The following is a 20,410-nucleotide window of genomic DNA, read 5'->3' on the forward strand; positions in this document are numbered from 1 at the left end:
TAATGGCTTATTAAATTGTTATTTGATTTTAATGACATAAAACTGTGCGGAGTCAATCCAACAGTCTAAGAAAATTATTATTACCTAGTGCTGCATACTTTGTTTCTTTTTATGTGGGGGAGGCTTGCTGGGACTCATAGTTCCACAGTTTTGGACAATGGTTAATTGGTTAATTCTATTTTTTACACTCCAATCAGCCCGCTACCCACAGCCCAGGGGTACCGGGGACAGCACCAGGCTTCAGTCTGGTCAGGTAAATCCTGGAGGGGGGGCTTTATTGGGGGGGTCCCCACTCCCCCAGGCCAGGCTGACCGGTCACAGGGATAAATGCTTTGGCTGGGGGGACTTGTATAAAAAGTCTCCCCCCGGCTGTGGCATTACCCTGCTGGCTGGTTGGGCCTGGTACATAAAATACGGGGGAACCCTAGTCATTTTGTCCCCCGTATTTTGGGAACCAGCCCCGGCCCTGGTTTAAAAAAATCAGTGGAGACCCTATTTGAATGGTTTCCTGATTTTTTAATACCAGCCCTGGCTCTTTCAGCCTGGTGCTGGTTACAGCCGTGGGGGGGGACCCCACACCGTTTAAAAAAAATATATATTTATTTTTCTTTTCACACACTGCAGCCTGCACGGATCTCACTCATCTGTACAGACTGCCTAGACAAATTTGTATTAGCAGTCGTATATGGCCGCTAATACGAATGAATATGCCATTGAGAATTTACAAAGCAGTCGTATTTGACTGCTTTGTAAATTCCCCTCCGGAACACGAATTTGCATACGGCTGAAACAGCCATATGCAGTCGTAGTCATTCGTATTAAGAATACGAAATATCGTATTTGTATTCTTAGTAAATTTGCCCCATAATCTCAAGTACTGGTCTGTAAATGGATATTGAGAAGGTGAAAACAAACCAGAACTATCCACTAACCCAGAATGTGAATACATTCAATGGTAAACTTCACTGGCAGCTCCTATCACTTCTCTACAAGGTTGAGGTCCCTTGTTCTGCTCTCCTCTGTCCCTTGACTCTATTCCAGTTAATTCCAAGCCATAGTCACAAGTGTACATGGATTTATATTACTGATATATTGGTACTCCATTGGCAAGTACACATAGCCATCTGGGTAGCAGAAGTCCAGTTTTCTAAAATCGTCCACTTTGTTGCATTAAGAGGAATCTCATCTAGGCTCAGTTTGCCAAAGGTTGTCCCAAAGAAATAAAATCTGACCAGGGGGTGTGCCATTCGTAGCAGTTGGGGAGGACATTAGCTAAGGTTTAGATTTGTATAAAATGCTACACAGCCTACTATCCTCAGTTTAACAGGTAGACTAAGAGCATCAACCAAGAACTAGAATCCATTCTGTGTATGTACGTTCCAGTCACACAAGATGATTTGGTGGATCTGCTTCCCTGTGCCAAATTTTCCCTAAACATCCATTATCATACTGCACCCAAAATGATCCTGTTCTACACAGCCACTCAACTTTCACTTATTTATCCTCATTACCCAGTATGATGTAGAATTAGTTATTTGGGTTATCAACCTGTAATTTACAAAACTTAAATTACTCCAATACTCCAGGTAGGCAATACCTTCCATACTTTCTTACAACAAATCATGCATTCCAGAATGTGAAAAACTATTGTATCAATTGGGCAGTGGTCCAGAGGAGTGATCCTGGATTTATACATCGAAAGTCAATGATCCCATACTATTGAAGATGTTCCATGAAAAAACTTTCAAAACAGCCTTTCTTTTTACATGCAAAAGCAAGAATATTGTGGGGGAAATTTACTAAGATGTGTATTCTACTTTACATGTGATGTTGCTATGGCAACCAATACTTCTACTTCTTATTTATTTAGCACCCTCTAGAACAGGCATGTCCAACCTGCGGCCCTCCAGATGTGCTTAAACTACACATCCCAGCATGCCTTGCCACAATTTGGCTATTAATGAATGCTAGAATGATGGCAATGCATGCTGGGATGTGTAGTTTTAGCACATCTGGAGGGCCGCAGGTTGGACATGCCTGCTCTAGAAGATAGTAGACAGGATCTGATTAGTTGCCCATAGCAACATCACATGTGAATTAGAATACACATCTTAGTAAATTTCCCCCTGTGGGTGAGAATTTATAGGATGAGAGATTCAGAAAGTGAGAGATTTGGTGAGAAATCTAAAGGTTTTTTTTAAAGCGGCAATCATTTACACTGCAAAATCAGTTTGATTTTGCAGTGTAAATGATTGCTGCTTTAAAAACACTGGTGATTTCTTACCAAATCTCTCACTTTCTGAATCTCTCATCCTATTAAATCTCACCCTTTGTGTTGTGTATTGTGTGTGATTTTCTCTCACTGGGTCAAACCAGCTGTAGGGTCTTTGGAACTCTGGGTTTTCTACCGTTTATCCGGGCTCTGGACACCACCATTTTGAAGTGGTCCATTTTGATTCAGATTTAAGGCTCATAAGGCGGTTTTACTGAGTGAGCTGCTTTGAGCTCAGAAGCTGCCCAGTATGTATGGCCCGGCGATGAGCGCAAAAATGCCCAGTGTGCACCGTTAGTCTACTCTGTGCACCATCTTGGAGGAGTCTTACATGATTGACATCCCATGATCCCCATAGCCTATCACAGGTGAAGGCGCCTTATTTAAACTTTCTTCTACAAACCAATCTTCTCAAATCCTTGACTCTCTCATAGGGCCTTATTCAGATCTGAGCTCAGTACAAATTTGGGTACTTATGTAATATCTGGGCTCCCGTTTTTCTTATGAGACCGCATCCCCTCGCGGGGCTCGCTGCGCTCGCCACACTATATAAAATCAACTCCATGCGTAGTTGGATAGTAGGGGTATGAAAAAATGGGGTGCATTTAACATGGGAGCCCAGATAATACATAAGTACCCAAATTTGTTTGGAAATGGGCAAAACCATGTGCACTGCAGGTGGAGCAGATGTAACCTGTGCAAAGAGAGATAAATTTGGGTGGGGTGTGCTGAAACTGAAACCTAAATTGCAGTGTAAAAATAATGCAGCCAGTATTTACCCTGCACAGAAACAAAATAACTCACACAAATCTAACTCTCTATACATGTTACATCTGCCCCACCGGCAGTGCACATGGTTTTGCCCATTTTCCGAACAAATTTGTACTGAGCTCAGATCTGAATAAGGGCCATAGAGTGAAGACTATCTGCTGTGTGCTGCTACCTGTTTTTCCTGTGTACCAGCTGGGTATCCATAACCATGCATCTCTGCCTATGACTCTCACATTTTGCTAGAGTAGTCTACAATCCTTTGGTTGTGACCTCCGGTGAAACGGAGAGCCATGGTTGGCCATCTTGGATTCCATAAAATGTCTCATGAGAGTCAAGTTGTCAGTGTGCGGGACTGGAGATGGAGTGGGACATCTTATTCAATTTTGCTGTCCCGGGCTTCAATTTACCTAAAAGCGAGTGCAGCGCTATTAAGTTAAATTAAGACCTGGACAACAAAATAGTCGACAATTGTATATCATGTTTTACCTAAAGTATTGGAATAATACAGAGCAGATATTTATGACGCAGAGGAGGGATACATTTACTAAAGCTTGTAAAAGTGAAAAGTGGTGAACTTGCCCATAGCAACCAATCCGATTCTACCTTTCATGTCTCTATTGCATCCTAGAAAATTTATAGACAGAATTTGATTGGTTACTATGGGCACCATCCCCACTTTTCAATTTAAGAAGCATTAGCAAACTCACCCCAGAATGTGGTAAAATATCTTCTTGTAATCAATATGATAGGTAAGACTCTGATTCCCCTGCTCTGCCCCTACCTCACCAAGAGTGCTTCGGCTCCATGTGTACCTATCATCTCCCATATGTATTTTTGCCCATCTCAGCCTCTCTCCCCTCTCTCTCCACCTATCACCTACCCTCCCCATACATATCTCTGTCTCCTCCCGCAGACAAGTTTGTCTCTGCCTTCTACCTCCTCATGTAGGGAAGCCAATTCCGGGGCATTTTTTCAATCCCGGGATTGAAATATGGCCGCCCGCATATTTACTTACATTTGGCCGGGAGCCGGGTGCAGCCGGGTTACTGAGTGGGCGGGCTGCTGGGTTGGTAGGCGGCTCCTACGGCGGAGTGGCTGGGTGGGCGGACGGCTGAGGCGGGATGTGCGGCTGTACCCTACACAGCATGACCTCTGACCTCGTCACGCTGCGTAGTGCTGCACTGCCGGGTATGGGAGAAGCCGGGCAGTGTCTGAGTGCTCAGACACAGCCCGGCATTAAACTGCGCATGCGCAGTCTAATCCCGCAATTGGAAACTCCAATCCCGGGATTGAAATCCCGGCGTTTTGGGGGCCAAATGCCGGGATCCCGATCCTGGGATTGGCCACACTATCCTCATGTGCACCTATCATCCACCCTTCACATATGTACCTCTACCCTCCATGAGTGCCCCAGCCTCCTTGCTCCCCATATGTGTCTCTACCATACATCCGAACTGTCCTAATTTTTATCTGTGAACTACGCAGTTGCTGTATATTGCTGGCACACACTGGCTGACTGTTCCATCAATATATCATCTGTTCAGGGGTTAAAGTGAGGGGGAACGGGGTGGAACTGAGTTCCACCACCTCTAACGGTGAGGTGGCACATTTTAACCTACGCATTTGCTTCCACAGTAATTCTCACATAAAAGCATTCTAGTTTACAACGGGATGCCAAAAACCCTACCTCTGGCCCTGTCTGTACCTAATGGGAGGAGGGGAGAGGGTGTAATTAGGTGGCACAGAGAAATTAGTTCCCCCACCTCTGCATGACCACTTTATGCCCTGCATCTGTTATTATTATATTTTATTTATACGGCGCCACAAGTGTTTTGGATCGTTGCACTAAGGAACAGTACAGGGTGAGAAAACTTAACATTACAGTAAATAAATAACAAAAATAGAGTACAGGTAAAAAGAGCATCACAATTCAATACACATTACAGCTTAAAGTAGTAGTGAGGACTTGATCAAAGTACTACATGGGGCTGGTAGCCAAAGATGGAGATGAGTATGTGGATGAGGATGGTCGCTGAGTGTTTGAGCATGGGAGAGCTGTGAGTGAAATGTGAAGAGGGCTTTGACCAGGGGCGTAACTACATATTCGTAGGCCCCATAGCAATAGTTTGTATGGGCCCCTATGTACCAGCAATAGTGGGTAATGCAAATGGCACATATAACTTATACAGTTATACTTATATAACTTCAGCACTGGGCCCCATAGCAGCAGCACCCCTTGCACCTATGGTAGTTACGCCCCTTGGCTTTGACAACAGGAAGGAAGAGGGCCCTGCTCCAAAGAGCTTACAATCCGTTCAATTGAAGAGCCGATACATCAGCCAGTGTGGGGGGGGGGGGGGGGGGGGGCTATTCAATGCAATACACCTCTCATAGATCATGCACTGTGGCATTAATGCATGGTATAACTGGATCCTGCATTATGAAAACTAGCTGCAATGTGCACAATTTTTAAGTTGCAAATCTGCACTCCCAGACTCCAACAGAATTGCACAGGCACCTAACAAATTTTGCCCTTACAAAATCTTGCAGAGGTGACCAGCAGTGTTTAAATATAGAGCAGTTGAGGATTCTATAGAACGTCTGCCTAGTATGTCAGCATTGAATGTGATGTGGCCCAGACCTGGCTGCTGACGTCAGAGTGACGTCAGACTATCACACCCTTGACAGAGGAGGGTGTACGCAGTGTGACGATGGCTGCACTGGGGTGAGTCTCTCCATAGCCGTGTCTGGGGAGCCTGGCATCCTGTATGCCCCTGTATAATCACACAACAGCGGACAGACGTCTGTTTCCTGTTATCATAGGCGCAATGACGTCACGGGGGACCCCCGGGGTCTCCTCCTCCGGCTCAGTACGCACAGCCCAGTGACAGAGCACAGTAATATACACGGATAAATACAGAAATCATATCACGGAGTACAAGCTATATACACGCACAGGGACTACAACTCCCAGCAACTCGCTCAGCAGCACTCTTCGTCTCCGGCACATAATGGCCGCCGCAGCTGCCGGGCACGATGCGCATGCGCATTCCCCCAGCAGCGTCGAGCTCAGCCCCAGTTCAACCTGTGGGCGTGGCTACACGAATCCCCAGCAGCAAGCTCCGCCCATTCTCCGCAGCCGCCATGTTTCTGCCAGAGAGACGATGACAGGAAAGGGAAGCGTCTGAGCGCTGCGCCGCCGGCTGTGTACAGTGCACGGAGAGGCTGCGGGGGACACGGAGCTGGCATACCGCAGTGTGATCTCCGTCCTCTCCCGTGTCGGAGCTCGGTGCCCGTTGCCCATCGGGCGGTGACGCAGTTTCGGGGGATGAGGCAGTGAGGGGGTCGCACAGACACGGGGTTGCTGTGTGTGAGCGCGGTGTGATCCCTCCCTTTGAGGTATTTTTAGATCGGGACAAGAAGGAGCTATCGCTGTTATTATTTCCTATCTGTCAGAATCGGGCAAGGTGTCTGCAGTCTCCTCCTGTTTAACCTCCTCACCCCCTGCAGCCTCTGGAGTGAAACTTTACCGTGTACCCTGCGCAGGGGGAGGGCTGCTGGTGTCACCCAGCGCCTGAGAGTACCACCATTCGCACAGCGCCTGAGGCTGCCACCCTTCACCCAGCATCTGAGAGTACCACCCTTCATCCTCATCCAACGTCTGGGAGTACCACCCTTCATCCTAACCCACTGTCACAGTGCCACCCTTTACCCAACATCTAAGAGTACCACCCTTTACCCAACATTTCCTCTCTCAGCATCTAAAGGGGCTGATTGAATTGTTCTTAGCTCTCTTCTAAACTGCACCAATCCAGCATCTGAGGGTACCACCCTTCATCTACTCCCAACGTCTGAGAGTGCCACCAGTCACCCTCTCCCATCTTCCCAGATTACCACCCTTCATCTTCTCCATCTCTAATATAAGAGGTGCTAACACACCCCATGCCAGTGCTGACCTCTGGACTCTTCACTATCCTGGGACCTGTCATTCTCAACCAGGAGACCTCTGGATTAAAACCAGTCACTGGGAAGTGAGTGCCATCCCGACTCATCAGATTTCTGGCTTTCCTGTCATTGTCAAGATGTCCAATCCTGTGCCAGTGGATATGGTAAGATGACCCTCTGTCTGCCTTGGTCCTGTGTTTACCATCTAATCAGGAATTCTCCTTGGCCATGGTTATCTCTTTAAGTGGGATCAGTCATTTGTTTAGCTTTGCTGGCGCATATATCTATTTATTTACATTTTCTTGGTTACATAGTAACCATTGCTATTGGCATCAGTAGCCATTGCTATTGGCATTGATTAGTCGCTGAATTTTGGTTTAAAATGTACTGGAAACTTTCATCAAGTGTATAACTTTTTAATTGCACTGTAATTTCTGTCACTTATTGTCATGCCCATATGCCCATTTCTAGACTTCTTAGGGTTGATAGTTATAACCTACCTTGTACATTTGATGTCTGTTTCATTTATTGTGTAATAAACAGACTTCTGGAATAATGAAACATCCAATAAATGTTGACTTAATTAGCAATTCATTTTTGGACCTTTTTTTATATTTGTTAATGTTACGATCACATATTAGGCAATACTGCCTTTCACTATTTTAGCTGACTTTGATAATATGTGCTCCCTCTCCAGTGCATGCTGTCTCGATCGATCGCGGTACCCTAATACAGTACATTGTCATTCCATGGGTAGTTCTGTTGTTACAGTCTAAATGAACTACACAAATAACTAACGGAAGTAGAAATGAAATATGTCAGCAGTTAATACAGTTTATGTTGCTTAATGTGTAACCGTTTTATCTGTATTGCAGTTTCATTTAGTGCTTCCCAAAATCTGTGCCCTCTTTATACTTCCCTATTCGTATTCCCAGTCATTATTGCAGAATTTAGTAATACTGTCATTGGAACGGACTGAGTTGCAGTCTTGGACACGCAGTATTCATCCTGTTTTTGTGCATTATACTAGAGTTTGATATTTCTTTATCATTAATTTTATCAGGAAATGTTTTCCTGAAACGTGTTGTTACCTACATGTTTATACTGGTGTGCGTTGCCTAACACAGACCTTGACGTCACTATGTTACAGTAGTTTCCTTTCCCAAAGTTTCAAAGTAAGCAACATCCCAGTTTAAAGGGTAACTGCTAAATGCCAACTACATGGCTTAAACAAAGCAACCTGTTAGTCAGCTAATAATTAGTGTCTGCCTAATTGCATGCCAAAATCTAAAACATAGAAAATCAATTACCTTTCTGTAGTACTTCTATTTATGGGGGGATTAAACAGCAAAAAAATCTATTTAAGAAGATTTTCTTTGTGAACTATGTTTTCTAGTACTTTCTTTGTGTACTACGTTTTTTTAGTACTATCTGCTCCTAATGAGGATGCGAAATCTATAAAATGTTGGTATGTATATTGTATTATTTAGTATATCAGTATGTGTACATCTATGCAAGTTTGACCAACTTTCAGTGTTAATGAAACTCAAATGAAGCTTGTTATTATAGTTCACCCATAATGGTTCCTGGATTTATCAGTTTCAGTCGAGGTTTTTTTTTTTTTTCCTTCTATTATGTGCCTTGGTTAAGGGTGCCTTGTAATGGTAACATAGCCCTGCAGTTTTATCATGATAATGTCAATTACTGCGAGAATGTAGAGAACCATTGTTGGTGACAGCTTTTAGCCTTTGTTTACTGTTTAAAAATTATTACTGGTGTCCTATTTAATACTTTTTAACTACAGTTTTTTAACAAATATTGGCACATCTGCACACACATAAGTTGACCATCTGCCTGCTCTCACGAGCAGGGCCCTCTCTCCTCGTGTGCTTTTATTAGTGTGTGTGTGTGTGTGTGTATATACACTTGTCCTCAATTGCCTTGTTCTGATATTTGTTGTTTTCTTGCTTTTATTTATTTTTTGCTTATTTATGTATTGTTAGGTGTTGAGAAACCCTTTGTGGCCCCATATAATAATATTACTGTAACTACTTCATGCCATTTAATGTTACAAAATAAAGTTTGTATCGGAAGGAATGCAATTCTATTAAGTCGCACAGAGGCACAAAATAACATTTGCGCTGTTGGCACTACCTTAAATGGCGGATATAGGTGTGCAGGCTGCCATTACCACAATGCCTGTTGGCACATCACTTTGAATTGGATTTTACACGCTGACAATCTGCACACTGGAAACTAAAGCATTCATCGGGAGGTAACTGAATGGCTTACAGAGTTTCATTAACACCGCCACTACAGTCCAGGTTTTAAGGAAATCCTATGCTGGAGCACAGGCGACTTAATTTGTACCTCAGTCAATTTAATTTAACCACCTAAAGGACGCTGCGGTTGGGAGGTTGGGCTCCCCAATTGGTGTAAGCAGGAGCTGGGTCGGATGACCCGGCATATTCGTTTACACTGCCCAGCTTTTACACCGACGCCGATTCGGGTCCATGAGGCAAAAGTAGTGTGGTGAGCGCAGCGAGCCACCGAGCCCGAAGCGCGGCGAGCATACGCGGAATACATGTAAAGTAATCTGCGTACCCTAGCGTGGCTCGCCGCGCTTCTGGCTCGCTGAGCTCGCCACACTATATAAAATCAACTCCACGCCGACGTGGATAGTGGGGGTATGAAAAGGTCGGAGGACTGCGCTCGCCACGCTTTGGGGTGGTGTGGATAGTGGGGGGGTTTTAGGAACAGATTATACTCTACATCTATGGGAGTCATGGAATCCCAAGAGGGAGAGTAGCACCTGTAAATTGGGATTCTGGCTGTCGTCCACAGCAGATCATCCAGCACCTGAGGGAAGAATTGTCAGTATTTATATACATTTGTAATTACAACAGTCAACCTAAATCGCATCGCACGGCAAAAAACGTATGATGCGATTTCACTACGTTTGCTTACGTAGCAAATCTGGGCGCTGTGCTAGGAAACAAGTACCCTAAGCGCTGTACACACTAGACAAGATTTAAAAAGATATCGCTAAAGGTGGGGCGGCACGGACGGTGTAATGGTTAGTGGTTCCATTCCCACCCTGGCTCGAAACAGTGTTTGCGTATTCTCCCCGTGCTTGTGTGGGTTTACTTTGGGTACTCCGGTTTCCTACCACAATCCAAAAATATACTGGTAGGTTAATTGGCTCCCAACAAAGCTAACCCTAAAATGAATGGGCGCACGTGTACATGTGGTAGGGAATATATAGTGTAAACTCCGCTGGGGTAGGGACTGATTTGAATCTTCAAATATTCTCTGTAAATATGTGTGCGCTATGTAAGAAACTGTTAAAAAATAAATAAATCACAACGATATCGGGCCCAAACGCACAATTTTGACTGCATGCAAGGCTACGTACCCAGCCTCATCATTGAGCAGGGGTGCTGCTAGTCAAAAAGTGTGTACGGGGCTTAAGACTATTTCCCACACTATTAGAACGCCACCTAGCCCTTTTGGATACCCTGATGCTTATTTCAGTGTCCTGTCCCCTGATGCAGCAATGTTTATATATCATTTACTTGTCCTACATTATCTTGTACTGGTTTTTTTTTCTTCTTTCTTTGCTTTGTTCATATGTGTATATATTATGTTAGGTGTTATGGAACCCTCGTGGCATTATATAAATAACACTAATAATCATGGTTTGTCTAGTATCCTCTTGTTACATTTGTAAATAATGGGTCAATGATAGAACCCATGTTCTTGGTATACATTCCTGTTTAAGGGGTTAGGATTTTCCTCTAGTTGTTTTGACCTTCTCATACTGCAAGCAAAGTTGGAACACGTATTGCAAATCCCTTGTGGCACCATATAAATAAAGATAATAACAACGCTGAACATTGTACAGAAATATTTCCTGATTGTTCCTTGGTGGGATTACGCGGGCTATATCCCAACTCCAGTGATTTTATAGTACATCCTCCCTTTTTTTCTATTTATCTTGTTTATTTCGGCTTTAAAAAGCACGTGGCTCTGCTGGGAGCCATCCCAGTGGCCAGACGCGGTTTCCAAGCTTATGTGACAGCAAGGAGCGACTGTAACACAGCATAATCTGCTAATGCTTAAATCATCATTTGTTATGCACTGTTTAAGGTGTCATTTCTCTGTGTATAAGTAAATAAACGGCACTCGGGACAAAAAGGACGAGAGAGAGGTGCATTTGGGCAGCAAATCCTGAGGTCTGTCCCAGCAGTGTTAAATAGCAGGTTATTTCATACCCTGCTGTTTACTGTGATAGTGCTATTGATCTGCTGGCGCCCAGTGCAAAAGAATCCATTGAGCCTCACGCAGCGAGCGTATAATTCCTCTCTTCAGAGAAAAGGAATGGGTGGAAGGAGCAGAAGAATGTGCCATCCCCTTTCTCTCTGAGGGAGAGCTGCTTAATGACCCGGTGCAAAGAATGCAAAGCAATATCAGAGTGAGGAAAGTTTTGACGTGTCATTAATGGAACACGTGTATGATTAACTCAGTTGTAGCTTTGATGCTGGCATTTTACTTTTGGCCTCTTCCACAGGTTTGAATTACTTTTGTCATGCTGGCAACTTTTCAGATTGACCTGAAATATCTGTTTTCAGAAACAGCAAGGCAGGAATATTTTTTTTTCTCTACTACACGTCTTCGTATCAAGAACAAATCCCACGCGCTCTTATTTCTCAGACATCACATGGGTGACGGTGGCGCACGTCATACACCGTTGTATGCAGGGACTGATGTGGTAATGCTGCTTGATGTACACAGATGCATTCCTTCTGGAAACTCTTCCAGATCTCTTTGAGGTCCGTCCTGGGAATTTATTCCGGTCACATGGGAACTCCAATGGACAGGAGCACAATTCATACTGTGCCTCCCACATTACATGGTGGGGGTCAAAGGGCAGACTGGTTGGGGGGAAGACGGGACACTTTGAAGAAATGTCTCACAAAACAGCTCTTGTCGTGTGTGTGTGTGTGTGTGTGGGGGGGGGGATTATCATGTGTTCTTTTTAAATTTGAAATCTGGTTTTAATTATTTTTTTGCAAAGACAAATACGCATTTTATTTGGTACTAGTTTATAAAACCAGATTGGGATCGTTTATATTTTGCAGCCTGTGACACCGCGGCCTCTGGTGAATAGAGGTTTCAGAAAGTTCTGTGTGCTGCACAGTTTGATGGCAGGAGAGCGAGAGACAGTTTATAAATCCTTGTAATAACCTGTAATCCCATAACTTTTCTTCTGCTGAACTGATCGCTGGTAATTCAAAGCCAGTATGTGGTCTGCAAAACATCCCTACTGGCCCTAGAGTTCTGTTAAACTTGGTTGTATTGCATAGAAAGAGTTCGTTTCCCTTATGCATGTAATGTGTGAAGAATACTTCTAAGAAATCTGGACAGCATTGTATTTAATGAAGAGTTAAGGTGCGTACACCAGGAACGATTTGATAAACTGGGGCAGTACGTATGGTGTAATGGTTAGCATTACTGCCTCACAGCACTGAGGTCATGGGTTTGATTCCCACCATGGCTCTAACTGTGCAGAGTTTGTATATTCTCCCCGTACTTGTGTGGGTTTCCTCCAGGTACTCCGGTTTCCTCCCACAATCCAAAAATATACTGGTAGGTTAATTGGCTTCCAACAAAATTAACCCTAGAATGTCTGTGTGTGCATGTACATGTGGTAGGGAATATAGATTGTAAGCTCCACTGGGGCAGGGACTGATGTGAATGTTCAAATATTCTCTGTAAAGCGCTGCCGAATATGTATGCGCTATATAAGGAACGGTTATTAAATAAATAAAATACATTGCTCTATGATCTTCCTGCATGCATGGAAGATTATAGACCAATGTTAACCATCGGCGCGTATGTGCAGTGTGAGCAATACACGGAACGATTGGTCGTTCCGACCGATTGGGATCGCCCACATTGTGCTTCAAATTGTTCCTTGTGTAGGCAGAAGCTTTGGCTAGGATCCTGGTTTTTCCTGGCTTTTGGAACACTGATAGGATCCCAGTATTTGGACCCGGTAATTTGCCGGCAATTATGACCCAGGTGGACCCTTTCAAGCAGAGAATGGACCTGGGTTGACCCAGCTTGCCCAGGCAAATGAACTGGACCTTTTTTTTCTGAGAGAAAGGGGTATTCATGTTCTGTTTGCCCATACAGTCACCGGCATGCACAAAATTCCATCCTATGTAGATTTGTTTCCTTTGAATCAAGTTTTCTTTAAACTCTTGTTCCATTCATCTAATCATGCTTTGTCTGTAATGTATTGTTATGTATTTCATGCTTGACGCCTTCTGTCTCATTTTCTATGCTGTGGTTAGTAAATCAGATGCTTCCTGCATTACTGATTATAACTGCTTGTTAGGAAGATTTTATTACATTTGCAGTATGTAGCAGATTGTTTCCCTGGCTGGAGACAGAAATCCAGAGTTGAGATTTCGCTCAGGAAGGGCAAAAATAATCCAATGTGAGATTTATTTTTGTCAGTAATTTTAGATTTAGAAACCTATATCCAGATTAATGGCTTCTGCACCATTGACTGGCACTTTATACAGTGTTCCTGGCCATAGAGGGAGATTTTATCCAATGATCATGATGTTCAGAATGCCGTTTGGGGAGGGCTGTGTATTGAGCAGATTGGACTGTTCATGCCTTTTTTTTTTTTATCATTCGGGCCGTGGTGGGAATCAAACCCATGACCTCAGTGCTGTGAGGCAGTAACGCTAACCATTACACCATCTGTGCATGAAAGATGAGACAACATTTAGCCTAAATGGATCACTTATGTCAGGTACATAGTTGCTGCAATAATTTGCTAAATATACATGTCAACCATTTCTGGGAGTGCCAACATGGCAAGTTGTCCCATAAATCTCTGTGGGAATACTTGCGATGCTGGCAGATGCAATGTGTAATTCCCGGTTTGGCACACAGCAGCTAACACTTGAATTGAATACCCCTTTATGAGAGGCAGCCAGCCTGGACGCGTACGGCTGCCATAGTTTCTGGCCAGATAAGCCTTTTCAGCATCACCAAGGTTTGTGCTCAATCACCATTCAGCCCGGATCCCGTTTGGTTGAATTACCATAATAATGCCATTGTCTTATGGGTCACACTAGCCCTGCCTCCTAAAATTTCTTTAAAAGGCTTCACTTTCCACCGCCTACATGTGTTAGTATCACTGAGGTCAGTTTACCCTGTAACAGGAAAAATGTACTTTTATCACTACACGTTTGCCGAGTTAAGAGCCTACTTATCGTTTGGTTATATTTAGAGCGGCGTTTCTGTGATTACAAGGTTGAACTGGGCTAAATCACAATCGTGTGCTGGCAATCAGAACGTTACAATGCTCACAGCACACAGGTTAAAAGATAGGTAAAGAAGAAGCAAAACCTTAACTTTGCCATGAAACGTGTTTTAAAAATGTTTTCAAAACTACTAGAACCAATATCACCTTCAATGCAAAATATGTTTTCTTTTTGAGGACTGCAAATGGTTTATTTCATGGTCATATTGCTAATGTAATCCGATGCGCTCTACCTGCATGTGAAATTGCACATTTATATGAAAGAGCTTGGAAATATATGGACATCTTCAAGATACGGTGCATACTCCTAAAAGCTTTAATCTGAGGAGCCTGTTTTTTTTACACTTGTTTGTCAGTAACTCGGTGACACTTCTGAGTCGCAGCTAATGGGATGGTTTCTTGCTGCTGTCTTTTGATGTGCACAGTTCAAACAAGGCTAAGTGAGGGAACATTTGATGTTTCTGCTGGACCTCATATCATATGCTTTGGAAGTGCTTTTTGCATCTGAAAAATAACTTTTTGTTCCTTTTCCCCCGTAAATATAAAAGCTCATGTATCTTTTGATGTTAATATGCAAACCGGGATCTGTGATGCTTTATTTAGTGGGGCCTAAAAGTGTGGGGGTTGCAAACAAATCTTTAAAATGTAAAATAAGTATAAATTCATCTCAAATGGGTAACCAAGCTTCCTAACTTTTACCAGCAGTAGGGTTCCACTGACCCTACTTGCTAGAGACCCACTTCGGAATCACAGTAAACTGAAAGAAGTCTCTTCCACGAGCTGGTAAATTCAGTATGTACGGCACCATGTAAGAAGCACTGCACCCAAGCAGTGTACTAGACACTTGAATAACTCTTGAATGACTAATGCGAGTCTGTGCCTTCTAGCGGTCTTGCTGAAGTCATTATTGTTATAGGTGATTGTAGATTCTGCTCCGTGGAAGAGGTATCCATTGCAGAATTCGTTTCCCACTGACATCATGTTACGCAAGCTGCTCTCAGAGCAAACACCAGCCCTTGGATAACAGTCAGCTTTGCACGTTTCACCTGGCAGAAGCGAGATTCCTTACGGAACAGTTCACGATTGAGGCATAAGAAGTTGTTTAGCAGGTACTGAATATCCCTGAGACTTGCACTGCGCTTATCTGATCTATCTGTAGAACATGTCCCCAAGCCTGACGTGAAGGCAAAACATGTCTAAGCTTGTTTATAGTGTAATGCAATGTAGATATACTAAAGAACACCAAAGGGGTGTACACATGGGGCTTTATTCTGGTTAATTCGCTCATATCCCGTCGTTCGCAAAGGGCCCGATGTTCGGCGCATGTGTATACGCTGGGTTCGAGAGGAGTCTGGTCGCCGAGTGCACGCTCCCAGCCTTGCGAGCGGGGTTGGAGAGGGCAGTGGGGTGCTGGGTTGGGGCATTAACATATGTGTACGCCGTGCGTTTCATGGATGTTGCTAATGCGGTCGTGACGCATGTGCAGGGGGTGGACAGCTGACATAGCCGGATGTCAGCTGCCTGCCCAATTCCCTGCATTTTTTCGCTCATATGTACGAGTGGTCTGGGTCACCCTTGCATATGCGTGCGCCTTCACCATCATTCGATGGTCAGCAACCATCGAAAGATGGGGGAGGTTCCCACTGGCATGCAAATGGATGTTCATGTAAAACATCCTTTCGCAAGCCTTGTGAACAAATTTGGCGTGCAAATGGGTGGTGCCGGCTAACCATTCGCAAGGCGATCTGTACTATATAGTCTTTCCTGCACAGTCTATTTTTCTATTCGATTTCGGGACCGTGCATCGGGGTCAAATATAAATCGAATGCATTTGACTTGCTTTCGATTTGATTTTGCTTATATAAGCAAAATCAAATAGAATAATCCCATAACACTGTGCCTATTTCACGTCTCCTGGCTTCATTAATTAAATGTATTGCTTGAGCTTTCTGAGGTTTAAAACATTAGGGCATAGTGGCGTCTGTTATCCTTGGGATTGCAGTGCCTTCTGTAGCCAAGGACTAGCATAGGCATAAAAGGAGGAAATACAGACGGATAAAGCAGTGCATGTAGCACAGGTCGCAGGGAGACTTGTACAAGTCAGTAGATCAATGCCATAATGCCATCTGACTAATTGTGCTTTTATACTACTTTCCCAGTTCTGGTTACCAGTGCGTCTATAAGCCCAGGCCTGTGATTATTAGATTACATTATTGCACTGTTACTCACTAAATACAGTTCAGGTTTTCTATGGACTAGGGCAAGACAGACAGACAGAGATCCAGGGACCATAAACCTGTAGATGACGAATAACATGTGACCATTGAAGTTGTATAATGTTTCTTTGTGCATCAAAATTTAGGAAAAGTATTTCCTAATTCAGTGATGGATAACTTTGACACTCGAGTTACTGTTGAACTACACATCCCAGCATGCCCTGCTACAGTTTTACTATTCGGCCATGCCAAAACTGACGAAGGGCATGCTGGGATGTTTAGTTCAACAACAGCTGGAGGGTCAAGGTTATCTATCACTGTCCTTGTTGATCATATGTAACCTTAGACCTATATGATATGGCTAGTCCTAGCAAAAGTCGTACAATCAAATGTATGAAATGTTTTGTTTTACCAGCTGAACCTGCCATCACTGAGAGAGCATCCCCAAGGCGGAAATATGTATGTAATAAAAAGTGACCCCATGAGATCAAAAGAGACCATTGCACAGTACTTCTGTGTGCTTGTGTGTGGTTCATCTATCACACCTTGGAGGCAGCTCATTTTAGGTATTCAGTTGATTGGTTGTTCCGGAGGCCACTAGTAACCATTGCTTTTTGCATTTGTCGCAACCAAATGGACTGGGTTTAGATACACTGCTGAAATGCACCCAAAAACCAGACTTTTCACAAATTTCTGTTCACCATTTCGGGAGGGTGTGAGCAGAAATAATGGGCGTCCGCAGCACTCACACCTGGTCATGGCAACATTTGAATAGCGCCTGGTGCCCAAAAAACAATTGAATTCCACTCATTCCATCTAAACATTACAGCTGGTCTTATGTTACTTATACATTTTGCACCGGAATGGTGTAATGGCAGAATTAGTAGATTATCTACAAATTTCAGTGGTCCTCAACTGCGGTCCTCAAGGCACACCAACAGCCTTTTATGGCTATCCCTGCTTTATTCTCAGATGGTGAATAAGCCTTAAAAGCTGGACTGTTGGTATGCATTGAGGACCACTGACGCATGTAACCAAAGTACATTGATCCAGTTGTTTTAAGAACTCTGATTAACAGTCCAAATACATGATGCCAGTGTTTCGGATGACCCATACATGCAGATATGTCTGCGTCCCAGGTTTATGCCTGCTCTATGCCATAATATTTGCATTTAGAGCCTAGATTTTCTTTACCATATAACACCCCATGGCAGAGCCTAGAATAATGAAGTCAAGTGACTCCCTTCAGTTACAACTTTTTTTTTTTTTCAAAACACTTTGGATAAAACTTTATTGAGTAACCATGAATGGTGATCCAAAGGAGGTCTGGACTGTTGTGAAGCTGAATAAATATCTCAAAGAAAAAGGAAAGGAAAATGGCACACGTGTGGTTCTCTTAGCTGGTTATTCTAGCTATAACCTAGCTGGTTCCGAGTTCGTTACTGATGGTCTTTTAGCTGATCACCAGTGAAGTTTGCGATATCTTGGGTACCATAACTGGCTGATATTTGTACAGTTCTCCAATGTTTGCCTTATTTCGCTATAATGGATGGTGAGCTTTGGCTTTATCTGTGCTAAAACATGACATCCCTACCAAGTAGCTGTGAGTCTGGTGGTTCCTGTTATGGGTTATAATAAATCTCTTCCTTGTTAGTGGGGCCCCACAGCACATTTGCATAGTGACCTGATTCCCGCTCCAAGCCAGTAATATATGATTAATGTTCATGTTATTTTGTATGCCTTTTGTAAGCAGCAATGTGTACATTGTTCTTCAGTGTTTCCAGCTTCTCCATACTAGTATTGTTACTTGTTCATTGTAAACTGTATCATACAAGATTGTGTATTGTTTTTCTTAGATAATCCTGTTGGTAACTAACAACTAAATGCTATCCATGGCAATGGATCATACCAGACAACTGTCCACAGATCTAAACAAGCGGTATCTACTGTTTAATACAGGTCTTACTTTACAGCTCCGCTGTTGGAGGAACCTGTTCCTCTCACTATGGGGAGTATTTAGTGCCGGACGCTATTTTTGCCGGGTAATTTAGCGACCCTCGCCTTTTCATTGCTGCCCTCAGCATTGAAGGCAGTTTCCGACAAAACAGATCCGACTTTTAAACAAGTTGGATCTGTTTTGTCGGAAACTGCTGCGGGTTGTCAAATTCAGACGCTTTTCTACAATCCGTGCCCGTTTTAACCAATACTCAGACTTTCCGACACTCAACATTGCATTCCAGCTGCCGAGTAACAGTCAAGAGAAACAATAAGGGTCCGGGATTTCGACTGTCGGGACGTTCTGACAGGATTGTATGGACAGCCTGCATGCTTCCACTATAGGACACTGCCTTTGTGACATGCAGGGCCCTCACCTATAATCACTGTTAATCTGTTAAAAATATTCTCTGATGTACTATAATATACTAGCTTGACTGAATATTACACACTTTGGGGCAATTTAATTATTTTGTTGGCACTCAAACATAATGGGCATCCACTGGAGAAATTCAATTGCTTTCTCTTCAGTGTGCACGCCCATTAGTACCAGGTTTAGCCGAGCAAAGTGATGTGGTTGCCCAGACTACAGGCTTTTCACACATTTCTATATTGCATTCGCTCTAATTGGGCGCCCATCACTTTAAACGGTCCTGAATAGATGAGAGTTCGCTGCATACAGCAGCTATATGAGTGAAGGTTAGGGCTCATTCTCCCATTTGAGTATCCAAACCATGGGCTCTTTACACATTTCTTCTTGCCACCTTGGCTGGCTGTCGGAGTCGCCACAAAGTGCTCAGCTAGAATAATTTTTTTTGGGTAGAAAACAAATTCTTCATTATACACACAACACAATATCACAATATGTAGTTGTCACATTTTGTACAAGCCAACTAGACCGACGTTTTGTATAGGGAAACCAAAGTTAGAATTCAACTCTTTGTATTAAGAGCCTGTGTTTTATGAAAATCTGAGAAAAAGCCACACAAAGCTATAAGATGTGTTGGATAAAAAACACGGAGTCAGATTTTTTTTTTTTTGTACAGTGTTACGGAACATTTTAACTCCATTTCTTGAAATGACCCGTTAGCTCACTTATCTTCCAAAGTACGTGTTTTTTCTTTCTTTTTTTTCCCCATGTATTATTTGCTTATGATTGTTTTAATCCATTCTGTGTGTACTGGAGCAAAGTTTGTCTCTTTATTTACTTTCTGACGCATATATTGCTGGTCATGTTGCTACCAGGCAAGATAAGAGCACAATGACGAGTTATGTATCTGCTAATTCCTTTCTGTTTGACATCGCTGCTGGACTTCATTGATCTATATGGAGAGATGCAGTGCACAGAGGAGGCACATCCCCTACATCTGTGCCTCTGTATACAGATCAGTGATCTCTGAGGACCTCTGTCAAGCCTCTGATTGTCTGTCAGAAATGGGATAAATCACATAACCATAGTTTGTATCAGCCTGTGCAGTGCGAGGAGAGTGGGTCACACACACACGCATTTAATGTAGGCCCTTTCCTCTGTCAGACCCTTTAGTGTGCTAGAGTGTACAGTAAATGTTCCAAAACACGCAGCAGAAGTCACATCAAAGCACTGGTGTTGTGAGATTCTGGCCTGGACCATATCTATGAGGACTCTGTAGTGCTCCAGTTTCCTACCACACTCCTAAATTACATTCTAATCAGGAAAAAGGGAGATCATTGTTTTCTATGGAGGTGACAACACGTAATAGACAACCATCGGAGCAATTACATTTTTTCTTCCAAAGGGTGAAAATGCATAGCTTGTCTTAACCATTGTGCACTTGTTTTTTTTTTCTTTTTTATATTTTTTGGAGCTTTTTTATGCTTTACGATCCA

At 43.3% G+C, this 20,410-nt stretch overlaps 1 protein-coding gene across 1 annotated transcript in view; it reads left to right on the forward strand.

Annotated features, from left to right (window-relative positions):
• The first annotated feature begins 6,158 nt into the window (after positions 1 to 6,158).
• UBL3 (ubiquitin like 3) overlaps positions 6,159 to 20,410 on the forward strand; it is a 121,321-nt gene continuing 107,069 nt past the window's right edge. The window contains exon 1 of the mRNA XM_083169848.1: positions 6,159 to 7,152. Coding sequence (XP_083025974.1) covers positions 7,126 to 7,152 — 27 coding nt within the window. The 5' untranslated portion in view covers positions 6,159 to 7,125. The remainder of the gene's footprint in view (positions 7,153 to 20,410) is intronic.

Source organism: Crinia signifera, chromosome 2, assembly GCF_055691185.1.
Source record: "Crinia signifera chromosome 2, ASM5569118v1, whole genome shotgun sequence".
NCBI lineage: Eukaryota > Metazoa > Chordata > Amphibia > Anura > Myobatrachidae > Crinia > Crinia signifera.